This window comes from Amblyraja radiata, chromosome 3, assembly GCF_010909765.2.
Source record: "Amblyraja radiata isolate CabotCenter1 chromosome 3, sAmbRad1.1.pri, whole genome shotgun sequence".
Taxonomy (NCBI): domain Eukaryota; kingdom Metazoa; phylum Chordata; class Chondrichthyes; order Rajiformes; family Rajidae; genus Amblyraja; species Amblyraja radiata.
This window is the reverse complement of record NC_045958.1, coordinates 101,274,722-101,296,519: the sequence shown is the minus strand read 5'-3', so window position 1 is coordinate 101,296,519 and position 21,798 is coordinate 101,274,722. Positions and strand designations below refer to the sequence as shown.

The 21,798-nt window shown below is 46.2% G+C and overlaps 2 protein-coding genes across 2 annotated transcripts in view; one reads left to right on the top strand and one right to left on the bottom strand.

The window, feature by feature from the left end:
* The first annotated feature begins 406 nt into the window (after positions 1-406).
* Positions 407-15,103, top strand: LOC116970705 (protein FAM166B-like). The gene is made up of 5 exons (XM_033017203.1): positions 407-611; positions 7,527-7,759; positions 10,916-11,097; positions 11,194-11,404; positions 14,867-15,103. Exons 1-5 carry the CDS (start codon positions 544-546, stop codon positions 14,965-14,967), a joined length of 795 nt encoding a protein of 264 aa, XP_032873094.1. The 5' UTR covers positions 407-543; the 3' UTR covers positions 14,968-15,103.
* Positions 15,104-21,023: 5,920 nt separating this feature from the next.
* LOC116971338 (coiled-coil domain-containing protein 17-like) overlaps positions 21,024-21,798 on the bottom strand; it is a 38,416-nt gene continuing 37,641 nt past the window's right edge. The window contains exon 12 of the mRNA XM_033018433.1: positions 21,024-21,371. Coding sequence (XP_032874324.1) covers positions 21,201-21,371 — 171 coding nt within the window. The 3' untranslated portion in view covers positions 21,024-21,200. The remainder of the gene's footprint in view (positions 21,372-21,798) is intronic.

The window sequence follows — 21,798 nt, the reverse complement described above, 5'->3', positions numbered from 1 at the left end:
CCACCAATCACTCACACACATTCACACACATTCACACACAGGCAAAGGTGGGTGAAGTGTCTTGCCCAAGGACACAACGACAAATTGACCTTAGTGACAGGTTACCTCAGTGACAGGTCTCCCCAGAGACTGGTTACCCCAGTGACTGGTTACTTCAGTGACTGGTTACTTCAGTGACTGGTTACTTCAGTGACTGGTTACTTCAGTGACTAATTACCTGAGTGGCAGGTTACTGGTTACCCCAGTGACTAATTACCTGAGTGACTGGTTACCTGAGTGGTTGCTTGCCCCGGTCGCTAGTTACCTCAGTGACCTGCTACCTCAGTGACCAGTTACTTCAGTCACTTGTTACCCCAGTGACTGGTCACCTCAGTAACTAGCTGTTGCGCTGGTTTCCCCCGCCTGCAGCCCCGTGATGTTTGTGAGCAGCAGCTGACGCCGCCGCCTGGTTACCGACGATAAGCCGCCGCCGCGGACCCGCTCCCCGTCTCTTCACTTCACTTCACTTCGCCTTCCTCCCCGTTCCTCTGCCGTGGCTGCACGATGCCCTTCCCGCTGCCCCTCAAAAGGGAGAATGTCTTCAGCTCGTACGACCACAACTTCTTGCCCGGGTAAGGGTCCGGATGTGGTGTGGTGGGGTGAGGGAACCGGCCAGAGCAGCACCCTTAGGTGGGAGGCAGCACCCATCACAAGCACCAAGGAGACTGTCCTAATCCATGGTCCCCAACCTCCACTCTAGCCCCCTCTCCACACCCCAAATCCCTCCAGCAGATAAATGTTATTTGCAAAGAAGAGGCAGAGGTTGGTTTAGATTTAGAAAGTACTTGCTAATTAATGATAGTACCTTATCAGCCCATTCACTTTTTGCAAGTTTAAAATTGTTTTGAAGATTATTCTGCAGCAATCAGTTCTTGCCCTGCGCTTAGGGTGTGCTGTGTTGTCAGAAGTACTGACCTTGGAGATATACGCCAGAACTGCAGATGCTGGTTAATACGCAAAAGGACACAAAGTGTTGGAGTAACTCAGCAGGTCAGGCAGCATCTCTAGAGAACATGGTTGGGCGAAGTTTTGGGTCGAGACCCTTTTTTCAAACTAGCGGCTTTTCAGCTAGAGAGCCTTCTTGAGAAGAAGGGGTGGCACTGTGGCACTGCAGTAGAATTGTTGCATTACAGCACCAGAGACCTGGGTTCGATCCTGACTACAGGTGGTGTCTGTACAGAGTTTGGACTTTCTCCCTGTGACCATGTGGGTTTTGTTCAGGTTCTCCAGATTATTCTCACATTCCAAAGACATGCAGTAGAATTGCAGCATTACAACACTAGAGACCTTTGTAGGTTAATTAGCTTCAGTAAGTTGTTAAAATTGTCCCTAGTATGTAGAATAGCGTTAGCGTATGGCTGGTCAGCGTGGACTCGGTGGGCCGAAGGGCCTGCTTCAACGCGGTATCTTTATAGTCTAAAAACTGAAGACCTTTCGGATCAAGACCCTTCTTTGGGCTGAAGAACTGTCTTGGTGTGAAAAGTCGCCTATCCATGTTCTCCACAAATGCAGCCTGACCCGCTGAGTTACTCCAGCACTCTGTGAAACGTCACCTATCCATGGTCTCCAGAGAAGCTGCCTGACCCGCTGAGTTACTCCAGCACTCTGTGAAACGTCGCCTATCCATGTTCTCCAGCGGTGCTGCCTGACCCGTTGAGTTACTCCAGCACACTGTGTCCCAGTCAGAACCGTTCTCCTTGGGTGGAAATGTTGAGGACATAGCGTTATGATAAAAGGGCAAACTTTAAAGGACATGTAAGGGGCAAGTTTTTTTAAACAGTTGTGGAACGTGCTTCCGGGGGTGGTGGTGGAGGCAGAGATGATAGTGGAATGTAAGTGGCTTTTAGATAGATATGTGGGAAATGGAGATATATGGTTCATATGTAAGCAGATTATCTTGCCACCATGTTCAGCACAGACAATGCGGGCTAAATTCCTATACAGTACTTGTTTGTCTATGTGCTATGTTATTTGTAAAAGCAGGAGCGTTCATAATGTATATTAAGGATACAGCAAGGAAACAGGTCCTTCGGCCCAACAAGTCCACGCCAACCTGTTCATTCTAGTTCTATGCCATCCCACTTTCAGAACCACTTCCTACACACTAGGGGCAATTTACAGAGACTAGTTAACCTATAAATCTGCATGTCTTTGGGATTGGAAGGAAACCAGAGCACCCGCAGAAAACCCTCTCGGTTTCTTGGTTTCTTGGTTCTTGGTCCTCCAAAAAGATTCCAAATGGAATTTAAACTGGAGGTGGCAGAGGGGCACAAGGAGAATGTGCAAATCCGTACAGACAGCACCCGAGGTCAGGATTGAACAGGGATCTCTGGTACTTTGAGGCAGAAGCTTGAGATTATTGGGCAGAAGATTATTGGGATACAACTACCAGCCTTGGAGGGCATCTACTACACACGGTGCCTCAGGAGGCTGTCAGCATCCACAAAGACTCCTCACACACTTGTAATAGTCTGTTCGAACTCCTACCTTCCGGCAGACATTACAAGGCCTTCTACGCCCGCACCTCCAGACACAGGAACAGCTTCATCCCCAGAGCTATCGCTGCTCTGAACCGGCACTGCTGATGCCCCCCCCCCCCATGAACTGTATTCACGCACATCGACCTGGCACGGACATATTTGCACTTTAGACTGTTTTACTGTTTTATCGTTCTTTTAAAAATATATAAATCACGTTTCTCGGGGTATCTAAATTTTATTAGTTGTTTAAGTTATGACTATCGGATGGAAGCTGCATACCAAATCTCGTTGCACCTATGTGCAATGACAATAAAATATATTATTATTATTATTATTATTATTATTAGCTGCACCACTATGCCACCATACAAAAAGGCATTTCACATTAACAGTTGAACATAATTTCTCAATATATAAAACATAAGGTGCTGGAAATACTCAGCAGGTCAGGCAGCACCTATGGAAAGAAAGAGCAAATTGTGTTTCAGGAAGCTGAGAAGGGCAGCAAAGTGACACAGAGGTAGAGTTGCTGCCTTACAGCGCAAGAAACCCGGGTTCTTTCCTGGCTACGGGTGCTGTCTGTCCGGAGTTTGTAAGTTCTCCCCGTGACCGCGTGGGTTTTCTCCGGGAGCTCCGGTTTCCTCCCACACTCCAAAGACGTACAGGTTTGTAGGTTGATTGGCTTCTGGAAATTATCCCAAATATGGAGGATAGTGCTAGTGCACGGGACGGCACGGACTCAGTGGGCAGAAGGGCCTGTTTCCATACTGTACCTTTAAACTAAACTAATCTATCTCCTGATGATGGATGATCAACCTGAAACCTTTACTCTGTTTATTTCACCACCCATTCTGCCTGACCTGCCCGCTATCTGTTTTCATTACCCATCAAATAAACTTAAGTGACTGAGGTCACAGCCTCAGAATTAAAGGACGTTCCTTTAGGATGTAGATGATAAGGAATTTCTTTAGTCAGAGGGTGGTGAATCTTGTGGAATTCTTTGCCACAGGAGGCTGTGGAGGCAGTCAGTGGATATTTTTAACGCAGAGATATATAGATTATTGATTAGTACGGGTGTTAGAGGTTATGGGGAGAAGGCAGGAGAATGGGGTTAGAAGGGAGAGATAGATCAACCATGATTGAATGGTGGAATAGGCTTGATGGGCCGAATAGCCTACCTCTGCTCCTATCACTTATGACCTTACGACTTACGATTGTGGACTCATTTTGAAAGTCCTGGAGTTGTCTAAGGTGTCTTGTTGCTGAAGGAGTTTCATAGCTGTGATACTGCAGTGGCTGGAAATGTTCATTACCAGTGACGGGTCATTTGTTTCCCCTGGAACAAAGCAGATATGGAGGGGAGAGATTTGATTGTGATGTATAAAATATAAGAGGGTGAACAGAAAGAACTCACTTCCTGTGTCACTGAAATCAGTGGGAGTCTGGAAGTCCTTGGGTGGCTGGAACTGGAAATGGCGGAGTCAGAAACTCTCAATACATTTATAAGCATTGGTGTATTATTGTCATGTGCACCAAAGTACAGTGAAAAGCTTTTGTTTGCGTGCTATCCAATAAAATCAGATCATACTATACACAAGTACAATCAGATATACAATCAGATACAAAAACAGATAGGCCCATAGGATAGGGGGTAATCCTGATCTTGCAACCTACCTTCATTGCTGACACTGGACATTATACACAGTCAAACCTGTGTCAGGACTTGCATGCACAGATGGTTAGCATCAGTTGTTTCCTGAAATCTTTATAATGTGTGGCTATCACAGTTGTATTGATTGCATCTGGTTGAACCTGGGTACCTGTGCATCATTTTGGGAGCCACCCAATTTAGTCTCCAACGTGTATTTAGTTTTTAGTTTGGTTTAGTTTAGTTTAGAGGTACAACTTGGAAACAGGCCCTTCGGCCCACTGAGTCCGCTCCAACCAGCCGTCCCCGCACATTAACACTATCCTACACACACTAGGGACAATTTACATTTATACCAAGCCAATTAACCTACAAACCTGAGATAGACACAAAATGCTGGAGTAACTCAGCGGAACAGGCAGCATCTCTGGAGAGAAGAAACGGGTGACGTTTCGGGTCGAGACCCTTCTTCACACTTACGTCGGGGGGGGAGAGGGAGATAAATAGATAAGGAAGTGAGTGTGTGTGAAAACAGGGCAAAGGGAATGGAGATCAAGGAAAATGTAGAATTCATACACAACCTACAAACCTGTACGTCTTTGGAGTGTGGGAGGAAGCCGAAGATCTTGGAGAAAACCCATGCACGTCACGGGGAGAACGAACAAACTTTGTACAGACAGCACCCGTAGTCGGGATCGAACCCGGTTCTCTAGCGCTGCAAGTGCTGTAAGGCAGCAACTCTACCTCTGTACTACCATATGTTGGCAACGTCATAGGTAGTAATGGCTTTTGGGACTTCCGTACCCTACAAAGATCCTATGCTCCCACAAAGTCAAAGACAATTAATGTTGCAATAGAGTCGTACAGCACAGAAACAGACCCTTCGTCCCAACTAGTCCATGCCTACCAAGATGCCCCATCTAAGCTAAACAAATTTGCCCGCGTTTGGCCCATATCCTTCTAAACCTTTCCTATCCATGTACATGTACAAATGTCTTTTTAATGTTGTTATAATGCTTCAATTACCTCCTCTTGCTGAGAAAACTGAGGAAAGAAAATTGTAACAGTGTTGAGAAGTTTGAATAAACTAAATGAGGCAATTAATTTGTGTTTAGAGATAGAGTGTGGAAACAGACCCTTCGGCCCACTGAGTCCATGCTGGCCAGCGATCACCCCGTACACCAGTTCAATCTTATACACTAGGGACAATTTACAGAAGCCAATTAATTTGGAATGAGATGAGGAATTTGAGAGAAGCAGATGAGCTATTTCCCCTGGTTAACAGAACAAGTGAGTGTAATTCTAAAACTAGAAATTGCACAATTAGGCAGGAAAGCGGGTTATTTATTTTGCTGGAAGGTTGTAAAAATCTGGAGCTGCAAGGTGACTGTGAAACCAAACCAGTTGGTGTTTTCTAATCCTGAGACTGATATTTGCAGCAAGTAGTAGATTGAGAAATGGGGAGCGAAGGAGGAGAATGGAGTTGTATGTTGCAAGATTACACGGCACGACGTGTATATATTTAAAGTTGAGAGCACGTTGAGAGAAGTCTCTTCAAGAAAACACAATTTGGGGTCATTTGTGGGAAATGTTATTGGAGGGGAGGGGGTGCACTTTTATCGAGGAGCAGATGAGTCTGGACAAATTACTCCCAAAACACTGAAACCCTGTGCCTGTTCTTTACTTCCTTTTCGGGTCTAAAGTGAATCAGAAAGGTCCAGAACCGATACGTTGCCCATCGAAGGGCCGAATGGCCTACTCCTGCACCTATTGTCTATTGTCCATGTTCTCCTGAGATACTGCCTGACTTGCTCAGCTACACTGTATCTACTCTAATGTAAATTCATTGTTATTGATCTATGACAAATTGGGCGGCCCATCGGTAGAGTTGCTGCGTTACAGCGCCAGAGACCCATGTTCGATCCTGACTGCGGTTGCTGTCTGTACAGAGTTTGTACGTTCTCCCTGTGATGGCGTAGGTTTCCTCCGGGTGCTTCAATTTCCTCCCCACATCCCGAAGACGTGCAGATTTGTAGGATAATTGGATCCGTAAATCCTGTCCCTAGTGTGTAGGATAGAACTAGCGTATGGGTGATCGGTGGCCATTGCGGAACCGAAGGGCCTGTTTCCACACTCTATCTCTAAACGAAACTAAACAAAAGTGAACTAAACTAAGCTAATTGAACAATTCCATTACCATTATATATTAAGCAACAGAGGTAAGAAGGGCCTGTCCCACTTACGCAATTTTTTTCGGCATACTCAACCATACACGACTCTTTCGGCCACTGCTCATGACATGTCTGTATGGTCGTGAGTGGTCGTAACTTTTTCTGGTCGCCGCTGGATTTTCAATATTTTGAACATTTTCGGCGACCTGCTGTGCGACTATGGCGGGTGCCGACAAGTCGCCAAAGAAATCACGTAAGTGGGACAGGCAAGGTTATGGAATTAAGTTATCAATCACTCTTGGAATGACCGAATGGCAGAATTGGGGGCTGACTGTTTTCCAGGCTCCTGTGTCCAGTTTAGTTCAGTTTTATTTGTCATATGTAGGTTAACACAGGGTCAACAGTACAATGAAATGCGTTAGACAAGACAACGGGTCACCACAGCAATGATATTACAAGGATAAAAATAAGATAAAATAAGATAAAAGTGACATTGATAGGTAAAAGACAATAATACATTAAAAAAAAAATCTACATATATGATGTGTTTATGAGTTCAGAAGCCTGATGGCCTGATGGTAAAAACTGCTCTTAGTCTGGTGGTACGTGTGGCAATGCTCCTATATCGTCTGACTGACGGTAACAAGGAGAACAGTCTGCGTGCTGGGGGGCTGTGTGGCTGTGGTCCTTGATGATGCTGTGGGCCTTCCGCAGGCACCGCCTGTGGAAAATGTCCTGAATGGCCGGGAGATAGTTGTCAGTGATGTGCTGTGCCGCCTTCACCACTCTCTGTAGTGTTTGCACGCACTGCACACAACAGAAAAAGGTGAGTTGCATGCATAGGGGCCTTTTCTACTCTGGAAATGCCTTGGCTGTGGTCCAAAAACAGCTGAAATGTATCTCCAAAGTAAGAACTCGAGTCCCATAACTTGGTTCCACTGTGTTGTCTCTTCATATTCATATGGTCATAAGGTCATAAGTTATAGAAGCAGAATTAGGCCATTCGGCCCATCAAGTCCACTCCGCCATTCAATCGTGGCTGATCTATCTGTCCTTCCTAACCCCATTCTCACCTATTCCTTCTCTCCAGTGATGCTGTCTGACCCATTGAGTTACTCCAGCTATATGTGTCTATCTTCCAGAGTAAGAACTGCTGTCTAAAACTCCTTTTTTATTTTTTTGTTGCAGATATGGAGGATTCGTCCCAAAGCTGCAGAGCCGTCTGGGCGAGACGTATGGCAATGCCACCCTCGGGCTGCTGTCGTATGAACCCGGGCAACCCAAGTCACCGCGTCTAACTCTGACCCAGTCAAAAGCACTGTACAATCCCCAGGTCCCGAGACACCTGTTGAACAGGACCTACGGCCATCCAGAGATTTCCACGTACGCAGGACAGGTGCAGAAGACAAACATTAAAAACGGTGACACTTTCTGTCTTTACCTTTCACTGAGACTTGTTTTGTTATGGTTTTTCTCAGGAGCAAGGAATAGTCAGTACCGCACATTGTAAATTTACAGTATAGATGGAATAGATTCTTAATTAGAGTAATAGAGTGATACAGCATGGATACAACTTGCCCACACCGGCCAACGTGTCCCAGCTACACTGGTCCCACCTGCCAGCATTTGGTCCATATCCTTCCAAACCTGTCCTATCCATGTACCTGTTTATGGGCCTGTCCCACTTAGGCGACTACAGACAACTACCGTAAAATTTCGAACATGTTAAAAAAATTTCGGTGACAGTGGCGACAAGTTTTGCTGTCGTAGGTTGACGTAGGTGCTGTCGTAGGTTGTCGCCAGGTATCATAGGTGAATTCCATTCAAACTAATTCCTGGCAGTCGTCTAAAGAGTCGCCAAAGTGGGACAGGCCCTTGTTTAAGAAGGAACTGCAGATGCTGGGAAATCGAAGGTAGACAAAAGTGCTGGAGAAACTCAACGGGTGTGGCAGCATCTATGGAGCGAAGGAAATAGGCAACGTTTCGGGCCGAAACCCTTCTTCAGGCCCTTAACTGTTTCTTAAATGCTGGGATAGTCCCTGCCTCATCTACCTCAACTGGCAGCTCGTTCCATACATCCATTAGTACTGTAAGCATGTCGAGAGTTATTGGGAGAAGGCAGGGGAATGGGGTTGAGAGGGAAAGATAGATCAGCCATGATTGAATGGCAGAGTAGACTTGATGGATGGCCTAATCTATTCCTATATCTTATGGCCTTATGGTAAAATAAATAAGACGCCATTAGTTTAGAGGTACAGCATGGAAACAGGCCCTTTGGCTCACCGAGTCCATGCCGACCATCAATCATCCATTCAACTCGTTCTATGTTATCCCACTTTCTCAGTCACTCCCTACACACTCAGGGTAATTTACAAAGGGCCAATTAACCTATAAACCCGCACATCTTTGCCAAATGGGAGGAAACTTGAGCAATCAGAGGAAACCCATGCGGTCACAGGGAGAACGTGCAAACTTCATACAGACAGCAACCGAGGTCAAGACCGATCCTGGGTCTCTGGTGTTGGGAGGCAGCAGCTCTACCAGCTGTGTCACTGTGCCACCATTGTGCCACTATTGTGCGGTCATGGTTGCACAGCGGTAGAGTTGCTGTCTTACGGCGAATGCTGCGCCGGAGAACCGGTTTCGAACCCGACTACGGGTGCTGTCTGTATGGAGTTTGGAGGATAGACACAAAGTGCTGGAGTAACTCAACAGGACAGGCAGCATCTCTGGATAGAAGGAATGGGTAACGTCTTGGGTCGAGACCTTCTTCAGACTGACGTCACCCATTCCTTCTCTCCAGAGATGCTGTCTGTCTGCCTGAGTTACTCCAGCATTTTGTATCTATCTTCAGTGTAAGCAAGCATCTACAGTTCCTTCCCACGCCTTCAGATGAGGCGGTTGGTGAATACTAAAGTTTAATATACTTAACAAAATGGTGTCTGAAGTCTGAAGGTGGCCCTGGTGAATTCTGTAAACCAGCATCTGCAGTTCCTTGTATCAACAGTTAACAGTTTCATATTTGACTGGTGAATTCTATATTCGTTTTTTTTTTCTGCACAAGCTACCTGACATGCTCTATGCTGAGACTCTCCACTATTTTCTGTTTGTATTTGAGGAGTAGTCACTGCAGTGTGATGGGGAAGACAACAGTCAAGTTTAGCAGAGTAAACTCCCGTAAACATAAATAAGATCATCTCCCATGAACATAAACAAAGATCCACAGATGTTGGTTATTACACAAAAGGCCACAAAGTGCTGGAGTAACTCAGCAAGTCAGGACACAGCAGTAGAGTTGCTGCCTAACAGCACCAGAGCACAGGGTTCGACCCTGATTATGGGTGCTGTCTGCTCAGAGTTTGCACCTTTTCCCTGGTACGTGATCGCCTGGGTTTTGTCCAGGTGCTCTGGTTTTCTCCCACACTCCACATACCTACATGTTTGTCGGTTAATTGGCTGTGATAAGTTGTAAAATTGTCGCTAGTGTGTGTGTAGGTCAGTGTACGGGGTGATCGCTGGTTGGCATGGGGTCAGTGAGCCGTAGGGCATGTTTTTGAGCTACACCTCTAAAATGTAAAAAAGTTTAAAGTCAGGCAACACCTCTAGAGAACATGGATAGATTTTGGATCGAGACCCTTCTTCCAACTGATTCTCCTGCTGTGGCACAAATGTCAGACAGGACATTCCTTCCACAGATGCTGCCCGACCTGCTGAGTTCCACCAGCACTTTGGTTTTTTGCTCAAGATATCAGCATCTGCAGCCTCTTGTGTCTCCAAAGCAGAAAATAAATCCAGCATATGTTGTAAATCTGGGATAAAACCAGACTTTTGCTCAAGATTCCGACAACTGTGGTTTCTTACGTAGAAACATAGGAAATAGGTGCAGGCTTAGGCCATACGGCCCTTCGAGCCAGCATTGCCATTCAATATGATAATGGCTGATTATCCAAAATCAGTACCCCATTCCTGCTTGTCCCCCATATCCCTTGATTCCGTTTGCCCTAACAGCTAAATCTAACTCTCTTGAAAACATCCAGTGAATTGGCCTCCAACACCTCCAGTGGCAGAGAATTCCGCAGATTCACAACTCTCTGGGTGAAAATGTTTTTCCTCACCTCAGTCCTAAATGGCTTACCCCTTATTCTTAAACTGTCACCCCTGGTTCTGGACTCCCCCATCAGGGGGAACATTTTTTCCTGCATCTAGCCTGTCAAATCACATAAGAATTTGATATGTTTCTATAAGATTTCGTCTCTCCTTCTAAACTCCAGTGAATACAAGCCCAGTCGACCCATTCTTTCATCATATGACAGTCCCGCCATCCCGGGAATTAACCTGGTGAACCTAGGCTGCACTCCCTCAATAGCGAGAATGTCCTGGCTCAAATTAAGAGATCAAAACTGCACACAATACTGCAGATGCTGTCTCACCAGGGCCCTGTACAACTGCAGTAGGACCTCTGCACACAAAACTGCCCACAATACTGTGTCTTCCTTTTTATTAAAAGTTGTTTGATCAAAGCACACTTTTTCTCCCATTGTCTAAAAGATGATAACCGTGATGCTTTTAAACCCCAGGTTACTTCTACCCCAGGGACGGTAAATACTATTTTGCCCTGAAGAATTACGTCTACGACAACAACCCCGAAGCCACCTCTGCCATTCAGACAATTGAAGAGCTGAAAAGACTTGAAAGGATGCAGTGTAAGAGGAGCGACATGATTGCATCTTGGAGAACAATGAGGCCGCCGCCCCCTGTGGTAAGCTTCCACCGGGATTGCGCGGCGCTCGATGGCTGAGCCCGCCTCCCAGACCTCGGAACAAAATGACACCTCTCTCTTCCTCTTTTCCCACAGGCTTCGGAAGGAATTAAACCACCCACCAGCTGCAATTTCTTGCCCCTGGTATGTTTTGGCCCAACGTTTGATCCATGTCCCATGAACAGGATGGAGATGTTCCAAAGCCAAGACCAAAACCAAATGGACCCAAAGCCAACAGAACAGCACAGCAGGATCATCTACAGAAGTGATTCTGCACTCAGTGCTGGTTACAGCGGTTTTATACCAGGTACCAGGTTAACCCTTTCTTCTTGACTTAAGGTCATAAGGAGTAGGAGTAGAATTAGGCCATTTGGCCCATCAAGTCTCCACCATTCAATCATGACTGATCTATCTCTCCCTGCTAACCCCTTCTCCTGCCTTCTCCCCATAACCCCTGACACCCGTACTAATCAAGAATCTATCTATCTCTGCCTTAAATATATCCACTGATTTGGCCTCCACAGCCTTCTGTGGCAAAGAATTCCACAGATTCACCGCCCTCTGACTAAAGAAATTCCTCCCCATCGCCTTCCTAAAGGAATGTCCTGTAATTCTGAGACTGACTTCTAGCCCTAGACTCTCCCACTAGTGGAAACATCCTCTCCACATCCACTCTATCCAAGCCTTTCACCAGGGCCGGTCTTAGGAGGTGCGGGGCCCAATTGGGAACAATTTTGGTGAGCCCCAGGTTCCCAGCCAAGGTCTGCAGAATCATAGAAATACAAACAAAGTCTATTATAGACTTTATATCTCTATGGTAGAATGGAAAGTAATCAAAATGTGCTTAAAAAGTGCCTGCGAATTAATGGACCAAACAGATCTAAGCTACATTTTAATATAAAATTGCACAAATGTACCTACAAGTAACAAACAGAATGTGTAGATCACCTTTGAAAAGTACATAGTTACAATACCACTTGTTTTAGTGACTGTGAAATGAAAAACAAAATAATGAATTAGATCCTGGAAACCAATAACTATTGGCGAAAAACCAGTCCAGGTATTCAATTTTGGGCTTCAGCCCCATCCTACCCTTTGGGCTTCTACCCCATCCTCACTTAGTTGTGTGTGTGTGTGTATGTGTTAGTTGTGTGTGAGGCAGTTATGGAAATGGGGGGGGGGGGGGGGGGTACGCAGGTGGACAGCGCTCCCCTAGTTTTCAGTTTCCAGTTTCCATCCTGTGCATGAATTTGCAGCTTTATCCTGCGCTACTTAATCCAAGGGCGAGTGAACGAGCGGACAGACGGACAAAAGCAATGTTGATAGAGCGGAATAGATGACATTTCGGGACAACACCCTACTGCAGACTGAGTCACGGGAGAGAGGTACAAGAGATATAGACGGTACCAAGGACAAATTAGTGGAAGATATGCCGATATCTCCCGTTTGCCTTTCCCTTGACTGTCAGTCTGAAGAAGGGTCTCCGCCCGAAATGTCACCTATTCCGCTCTATGATCGTTGCTTTCGTCCGTCTGTCCACACGTTCGCTCTCTCTTGGTGCCGGCGCTTCTCCCCTCAAACTCCTCCAAACACACACACACACACACACAGCATGTTCGGCAGATTGGTGCAGGCCAAGGCCGGGAGAAGGATGACATCAAACGGGTCATGGCAGCTATCGAAAAATAGTACGGAAATAGAGAGTAGAGAGCTGGAGGGGAAAGAAAGGGGTAGACGGGGAAGGGGGTGTGAGTGGGAATGGAGAAGGGGGAGTGGAGAAGGGGGAGCGGAGGAGGCGGGTCGTTCTCTCGCGGTCCCAGGGTAGCGCTCCCGTCCCTCCAGTCGCCGTGCTTCACGCACACAACCCCGGCTCCCCCCGAGAGAGGGGGGGGGGGGCTCTCTCTCCCCGGGGAGATGCGGTGAACAATACAGGGCGGGCCGGGGGTTGGAGCAACATTTACAAACCTCGGCCTCAGCTCACATCCGTCCGCCCGGTCCCCGCTCTTGCCGCCGGCCCTCTCCTTCCCTTCGCTCCTCCTCTTCTATCCCTCCCTTCCCTTCTTCCCTCCTTTCTGTCCTTCCATCCCTCCTTCCTCTCTCTCTTTTCCTTTCTCCTTTCCTTCCTCCCTTCTTTCTCTCTGTCCTCTCGCTCTTTTCCCTGCTTCTTCCCTCCCTTTCTCCCTTCCCTCCATCCCTTCTTTCTCTACTTCTCTCACTCCCTTCTCTCCTTCCACCCTTCTCTCCCTCACTCCCTTCTCCCCTTCCCTCAGACCAGTGATGGAAATGGCTTTTAGGAACTAGGGTTTCGCTAAGGTCCGGGAGGCTGACGGGGGGGGGGGGGGGGGGGGGGGGGTAGACCAATAAGCCCCTCATGAGAAATTTTATCTAACTCTGAAATTGAAGATAGACAAAAGCTGGAGTAGCTCAGCAGGACAGGCAGCGCAGCAACTCTGGAGAGAAGACCCTTCTTCAGACTGAACTGAACTCTCGTGGGTACTTGTGATTGTCGGTAGAAGGGTCTCGACGAGAAACGCAACCCTCTCCCCAGAGCCCCTGCCCGTCCCGCTGAGCCATCACAGTCAGGGAGTTGAAGGTAGACACAGGGGCGTCCACCTTCAACTTCAGAGCCAAACAAAAAACACAGATTGCTGGAGGAACTCAGCGGGTAAGGCAGCATCCGCGGAGGGAACACATCACTTATCAGGAGCCCCCACGGGCCAGGACTCTTCTCCCCCCCCCCCCCCCCCCCCCCCCCCCCCCCCCCCCCCCAACAGAAAGGAACCGCAGATGCAGCCGTCACCGCAAAAAGTCTAAGTAGGAACTGCAGGTGCTGGAAAATCGAAGGTAGACAAAAATGCTGGAGAAACTCAGCGGGCGAGGCAGCATCTATGGAGCGAAGGAAATAGCCAACGTTTCGGACCGGGTCTGAAGAAAGGTTTTGACCCGAAACGTTGCCTATTTCCTTCACTCCATAGATGCTGCCTCGCCCGCTGAGTTTCTCCAGCATTTTTGTCTACCACAAAACGTCATTGGTTCCGGGAATGCTGAGAGAGCTAGAGAGAGACGAGATGGGGATCGGGAGAGAGAGCGCAAGAGAGAGCGCGCAAGAGAGGGAGGGAGAGAGCGAAAGACAGAGAAACACAACGTGGGTCAGTAGGTAAATTGAATGACTAACCTGCTGCACACCAAGAAGCTCACCAAGAAGAAGCCCTCAATCATGGTGAGTTTTAAGAAATTCTCAATGTGTCATCAATGCATCGATCTACATTCCTCAGTAAATGTAATTGTGTTTTGAACAAATATTAATGACGCCGCGTGAATTGTATTCAAAGGAATGCAGCGTCATTAATACTTGTTCAAAACACAATTACATTTACTGAGGAATGTGGATCAATGCTTTGGTGACACATTGTATATCTACTTGTTAACTACTGGCTGTTAACAAGTGCTACAGTAGCAGTTAACAAATCGTTTGTGTCTGATGGCCGTGCAGCGGTTGTTATCCATGTTTGTTTTGTAAAAAAATCCGTATGGCGAATGTCTTTTTAAAAATCTTTATTTAACAAAGCGAATTTGTATTTCCGTACGAAATACCGAAAATTAACGCGGGGCCCCCCTTAGGCGCGGGGCCCAATTGGGAGAAATCGGTCCAATCGGCTTAAGGCCGGCCCTGCCTTTCACTATTCGGCACGTATCAATGAAGTACCCCCTCATTATGGTATGCTATAGTGTGACTTATAAATCAGAATATTGTTCTGTTCCCTTCCAGGTCAACAGTATAAGGTTGGCAAGAATTGGAGCCGCAGCACGTTTAACGCTCTTGGGGTCGGCAAGAAGATTACTGCAGAGTCACCATGCCCTACATTCTAGGAGGCAACATTTTAGGCAATTGAATTCCAAATCTCTACATTCTGCAAGAGCAGTATTAAAGTCTGATTCGATTTCCTAATTTGTTGAGGTCGCTCTTGATCAGGTTCGTCGAATGCAATAAAATTGAATTTGGAGCAAATTCACTCGCGTTTATATATTTACAAAATAATGGATTTTATAACCTGTATTATATTCCAATGTTAAAGAATTATTACAGTTAATGGAGAATATTTTGCAAAAAACCCCCAAACTTATTAAGGAAGAAAAATAATCACTTCTGATTTGTTTAAGATCAGTGACTTCGACAAGGACATGTATCCCTGCTTTCTAATTTCATGGAATCGAAGCACTACAATGCTGGGACTATATTTTACACTCTCAATGCTCACCGTTGTTCCATCTATTGCACCTAAGGTTGACTTGATTGTATTTATGTATAGCATGTAGCAGAGAATGTATAGTGTATTGCAGTCATTGCAGAGAATGGTAACCCAGTCCATCACACAAACCAACCCCCCTTCCATTGACACCATCAACACTTCACCCTGCCTCGGCAAGGCCAGCAGCATAATCAAGAATGAGTCTCACCCCGGTCACTCCCTCTTCTCCCCTCTCCCATCAGACAAGAGGTACAGAAGTGAAAACCCACACCTCCAGATTCAGGGACAGTTTCTTCCCAGCTGTTATCAGGCAAATGAACCATCCGATCAACAACTAGAGCGGTCCTGAACTACTATCTACCTCAATGGAGACACTAGAACTATTTTTAATCAGACTTTACTAGACTTTATCTTGCCCTAAACGTTATTCCCTTTATCATGTGTCTTCTGTACACTGTGGACGGCTCGACTGTAATCACGCATGGTCTTTCCGCCAGCTGGTTAGCACACAATGAAAGATTTTCACTGGCACATCTAGTACATGTGACAATACTCTAAACTGAACTAAAGATAGACACAAAAAGCTGGAGTAACTCAGCGGGACAGGCAACATCTCTGAATGGTTTCGGGTCGAGAACCTTCTTCAGTCTCGACCCGAAACGTCACCCATTCCCAGTAGCATAAATATTGATTTCACTAACTTCAAGTAACCCTGGCATTCCCTCTCTCCATTTCCCCCCCCCCCCCCCCCGCCCCCCGCCCACCACTCAAGTCGCACCAGCTTCTCGTTTCCACCCAACAAACAGCTAACAATGGCCCATTTCCTTTATCATTGTTACTTTTTTGCATATCTTTCATTCATTGTTCTTTAACTCTCTGCATCGTCGTCTATATCTCTCGTTTCCCTTTCCCATGACTTTCAGTCTGAAGAAGGTTCTCGACCCTAAACGTCACCCATTCCTTCTCTCCAGAGATGCTGCCTGTCCTGCTGAGTTACTCCAGCTTTTTGTGTCTATCTTCGGTTTAAACCAGCATCTGCAGTTTCTTCCTACACATTTTGTGAAGTATATCTGTTCTGATTTGATAGCATGAAAAATACTGCTTTTCACTGCATGTAACAAACAATAAACCTAAACCTAATCAACACAAATATATTGTGAACCATGTACTACTGGGCAACTGTTTAGCCAAACCTCGACCAGTGACCTCCTTTACGCTGGTGAGATCAAGTGACCATCTCACTGAACACTTGAACCCTGTCTGCCAAGGCATGCTGGACCTCCTAAGATAGACACAACATTCTGGAGTAACTCAGCAGGTCAGGCAACATCTCTGGATAAAATGGATAGGTTACTTTTTCGGGTCGGGACCCTTCTTCAGGCTGATTGTAGTGGTGGGGAAGGGGGAGGAACTATGAAAGCAAGAAAAGACCAGGACAAATCAGGGCCAGATACAGATAATATTAGGCATGCTGATCGGCTGATTGCTAGCTGAGGATGGTCTGACCCACTGAGTTACTCCAGCATTTTGTGTCTATCTTTGGTATTAACCAGCATCGGCAGTTCATTTTTATTATATGCTGGGTCTTCTGATTTATAACTATTTTAACTCCTCTCCCCATGCCTACACTGACCTTTCTGACAATGGCCTTCAAGAGAGGCAAGAGTATTGTCATACAGTATGTGCCGAAATAGAACAGTGAAATTCTTAGTTTAGTGTACTTTTAGTCTAGTTTAGAGATACAGAACAGAAATAGGCCAGTTTAGTTTTGTTTAGAGATACAGCACGGATATAGGCTCTTCGGCCCACCGACTCCGCACTGACCAGCGATCCCCGTTCACTAGCACTACCTTACACACTAGGAATAATTTACAATCTTTAATTAAACCAATTAACCTACAAACCTGTACTTTGGAGTGTGGGAGGAAACCGGAGCACCCAGGGAAAACCCACGCAGGTCACGGGGAGCACCCGTAGGCAGGATCGAACCCGTGTCTCTGGCATTATAAGGCAGCAACTCTGCCACTGCGCCACCTTGCAGCAGAACAACAGGTTTTGTCAACACAACACTCGGTAGATAACAGAACAAACAAAAAGTTCAATAAATTAAAAAAAAACTATATAGCAAAACAAAAACTGAGCCCCAAGTCCCTCGTGCAACCAAGGCGGTGAGTAGTTCAGGTTAGTTGGAGTTTGTAGTATTCAATAGGCAGATGGTTGTTGGGAGGAAGCTGCTCCTGAAGTTTTTAGACTCCTTTACCTTCTTCCCGATGGCAGGAGTGAAATGAGAGCATGGCCAAGGCGGTGGGGGTCTCTGATGACGCTGGCTACCTTTTTGAGGCAGCGACTCCTGTAGATCCTTTCGATGGTGGGGAGGTCATTACCCGTGAGGGACCATGCAGTGTTCACCACTTTTTGTAATCTCTTTCGTTTGGGGGGCATTTGAGTTGCATTTGGACCATGACGTGACGCAACCATCCAATATGCTCACAATCATTCACCTGTAGAAGTTTGAGCATTTGTCAACATACCAAATCTCCTCAATCTTCTGAGCAAGTCGTGGCTTTTTTTATGACTGCATCACTGGGCTGGATCCAATGTGCTCCTCAATTGCCAGAGTAAGGCCGCACGTAGGGTTGCCAACATTCTCACTCCCAAATAAAGGACAAAAGGTCAAAATACGGGACAAACTCACGACGACAATTCGTTGACCGACTCGGCCGTGGCTGGGTGAATGATGAGTTGGCCCGGGTGCTGGACTGCACACAAAGCCCAGCCGGTGGGCCAGCTGAGGAGTTTTGGCCCGGGCCGCGCGCAAAGTCTAGCACCCCATCCAACTCATGAACCGATGATCAGCCATGAGAAGGAGGGGTGGTGGTGTTGGCGGTAAGCGAAGGTCCGAAGTTCGTACAGCTGGCTGGACTGCCGACCGACGGGGCCACGAGTGAGTGTGTGATGGGCATGGGAGGGAGAATAGGTTACAGGGAATACATGGGGCACCATGGCGCAGCTGTTGAGTTGTCGCCTTTCAGCGCCAGAGACCTGGGGTCGATCCTGACTACGGGTGCTGTCTGTATGGAGTTTGTACGTTCTCCCCGTGACCGCGCTGGTTTTTTCCGGGTGCTCCAGTTTCCTCCCACGTTCCAAGGCCGTACAAGTTTGTAGGTTAGTTTGGCTTTGGTAAATATTGTAAATTGTCCCTGGTCTGTCGGTAGCATACGGGGTTCGCTGGTCGGCACAAACTCAGTGGGCCCACGGGCCTGTTTCCTCACTGTATCTCTAAACTAAACCAAACTAAACTGGACGATGGGATTGTTCTGAGAGTGTGCATGGAAAGATCTCTTCCTATGAAAAGTAAGATAGCGCAAGAATAAAATTATTAAATTACAACTTTAAAATATTTTTGAACGACACAGGATTTATTTTGTTTTATTACATTCAATGCTGTATTTCTGAAATGTACTTTCTAAAATTTCCAGAGAAAAATGACTTGGGGCCTCAAATCAAAACAAGACACTCAACATTGTTCAAAGCCATCCTTACTGATTTAGGGAAGAATCGCTTCTTTCTTGCAGCGATTTGGTTATCAAACACTACAGTATGAAACTATTGAACACTACAGCCTCAAATAAGCTCTGAACTACATAGACTATTATTGTTATTATTGCATTATTATTGTTTGTTTGTTTTGTGTGTGCGTGTGTGTATATATATAACTTTTAGTGTAAGATAAAGTCCAGTGAAGTCCCATTAAAGATAAGGTAGACAAAAATGCTGGAGAAACTCAGAGGGTGAGGCAACATCTATGGAGCGAAGGAAATAGGCAACGTTTCGGGTCAAGACCCTTCGTCAGACACTTCCCATTAAAGATAGTCCAGTGGTTTCCAATGAGGTAGATTGTAGTTCAGGGCCACTAGTTGGTGCTAGGATGGTTCAGTTGCCTGACAACAGCCCGGCATAACATACCAGCAGCACAGTGGTGCAGCGGAAGAGTTGCTGCCTTACAGCACCAGAGACTCGGGTTCGATCCTGACGATGGGTGCTGTCTGTACAGATTGTATATATATATATATATATATATATATATATATATGATCTGCATGTCTATATATGATCTGCATATATATATATATATATATGTGTGTGTGCACTTGTGAGTGTGTTTATACATACACACAACTTTTTTTCTCTGTCGTTCATTATATTGTTTGCAGTGTACTATGTTTACATATTCTCTTGTGCTGCAGCAAGTAAGAATTTCATTGTTCTATCTGGGACACATGACAATAAAACACTTTGACTCTCTCTCTTGACTCTTGAGATACAGTATACAACTACTAAAAGTTATCTTCAAATGTGAATATTAACTCTTCATCTCTGTTACATTCCTCATTGCCATTCTACCAGTGTGATTCCGCTTGTCAATGCATTTTGTTTTTGCTTTAGGCAAATTGGATTTGTTTTTAAACTTGAAGCCTGCTTTAACTTTATTTAATGGAGCCGCCTTGTGGCGTTTTTTGACAGTGACCATTCATCAGCTCAGGGGGTCAGGGGTGATTGGGAGAAGGCAGGAGAATGGGGTTAGGAGGGAGAGATAGATCAGCCATGATTGAATGGCGGAGTAGACTTGATGGGCCGAATGGCCTAATTCTGCTCCGATCATTCATGACGTTATGATCAGCTGGGGTGTCATCTTTGTGACCTTACCAGTGGCTCAGCTAATGCCATCACCCAGCTTGCTCTGCCTGTACCAGCTTGCAGCTGTAGGGGGACGGAAGAGGTCGCAAGGGATGAGAAGCAGTTTAATGACCTGCTGCATTAATGAATTCATTCGGCCCATCAAGTCTACTCCGCCATTAAATTATGGCTGATCGATCTTGCTTCCTAGTTTGAATGGTGCGACATATACATCTGGGGATGGTGTTACATTAAAGGCCTCGCACGAAACGCACGTTACTCGAGCTATCCTCCACACACACAAATACATTTCTGCTTCAACAAGAGGCCTTGTTAGTGTCACTTATCAAACAAAAATTTAATTTTACAGAATTTTCTTTTTCATATCATCCAGCATATCATGTTTAGTTTGGTTTAGTTTAGTTTAGAGATACAGCACGGAAACAGGCCCTGCTGCCCATCGAGTCTGTGCCGACCAGCGATCCCCGTACACGAGCACTATCCTACACACACTAGGGACAATTTACAATCTTTACCAAAGCCAATTAATCTGACGTTTTTGGAGTGTGGGAGGAACTCGGGGAAAATCCACGCGGTCACGGGGAGAACGGACAAACTCCGTACAGACAGTACCCATCGTCAGGATCGAACCCGAGTTTCTGGTGCTGTAAGGCAGCAACTCTACCGTTGCACCAGTATGCTGCTGGTACGTTATGCCGGGCTGTTGTCAGGCAACTGAACCATCCTAGCACCAACTAGAGGGTGGCCCTGACCTACAATCTACCTCATTGGAGACCACTGGACTATCTTTAATGGGAAGCGTCTGAAGAAGGGTCTCGACCCAAAACGTTGCCTATTTCCTTTGCTCCATAGATGCTGCCTCACCCGCTGAGTTTCTCCAGCATTTTTGTCTACCGTATCTTTAATGGGACTTCACCGGACTTTATCTTGCACTAAAAGTTATTCCTTTTATCCTGTGTCTGTACACTGTGGACGGGGTTTGATTGTAATCATGTGTAGTTTTACCACTGACTGGACAGCACGCGACCAAAAAAAAAGCTTTTCACTATACCTCGGCACACATGACAATAATAAGTTAAGCTAAACTAAAAACTAAAATCATTGGTATATTGCTGTGGATATCTGAATGTTGCTTCTTCCATCGATCGGCTGTCCTCATTGAGTTCTAGCTGAGGCAGAATAGTGCAGGACCACGGTCTCAGCGGAGGGAGGTGGTGGGTCCACACTCTCGCCGAAAGCAGGGTAGACCAGCTGCATTGCTGTGTAATGGTCAGATGGATAGAAGGACAGTGGAGCGTCGCTGGGGATGTTAACGCGTACTGCAGCCTGAAACAAAACACAGCATGCGTTCACTCGAGTTATTGGGGTCTAGGAGAGAGCGTTCACGTCGCGGCCCTGTTTCCACCAATCTTTCCACCACCGCGCACAAGAAGCACAAGAAGCGACAAGACAGACACCATTCTATGCAGAGAAGTGTGTTCAGATCTGGCTGAACAACTTCTAATCTTGTGTGTGGACTCGATAAGGAGAAGACTCGAGTTATTAGCAACCTCATAATAATTCATATGTTCATAAGTCTTAGGAGCAGAATTAGGCCATTCGGCCCATCGATTCTACTCCGCCATTCAATCATGGCTGATCTATCTCTCCCACCAATCCCATTCTCCTGCCTTCCCCCCATAACCCCCGACACCCATACTAATCAAGAATTTGTCCATCTCCGTCTTAATTGCCTTGGACGATAGACACAAAA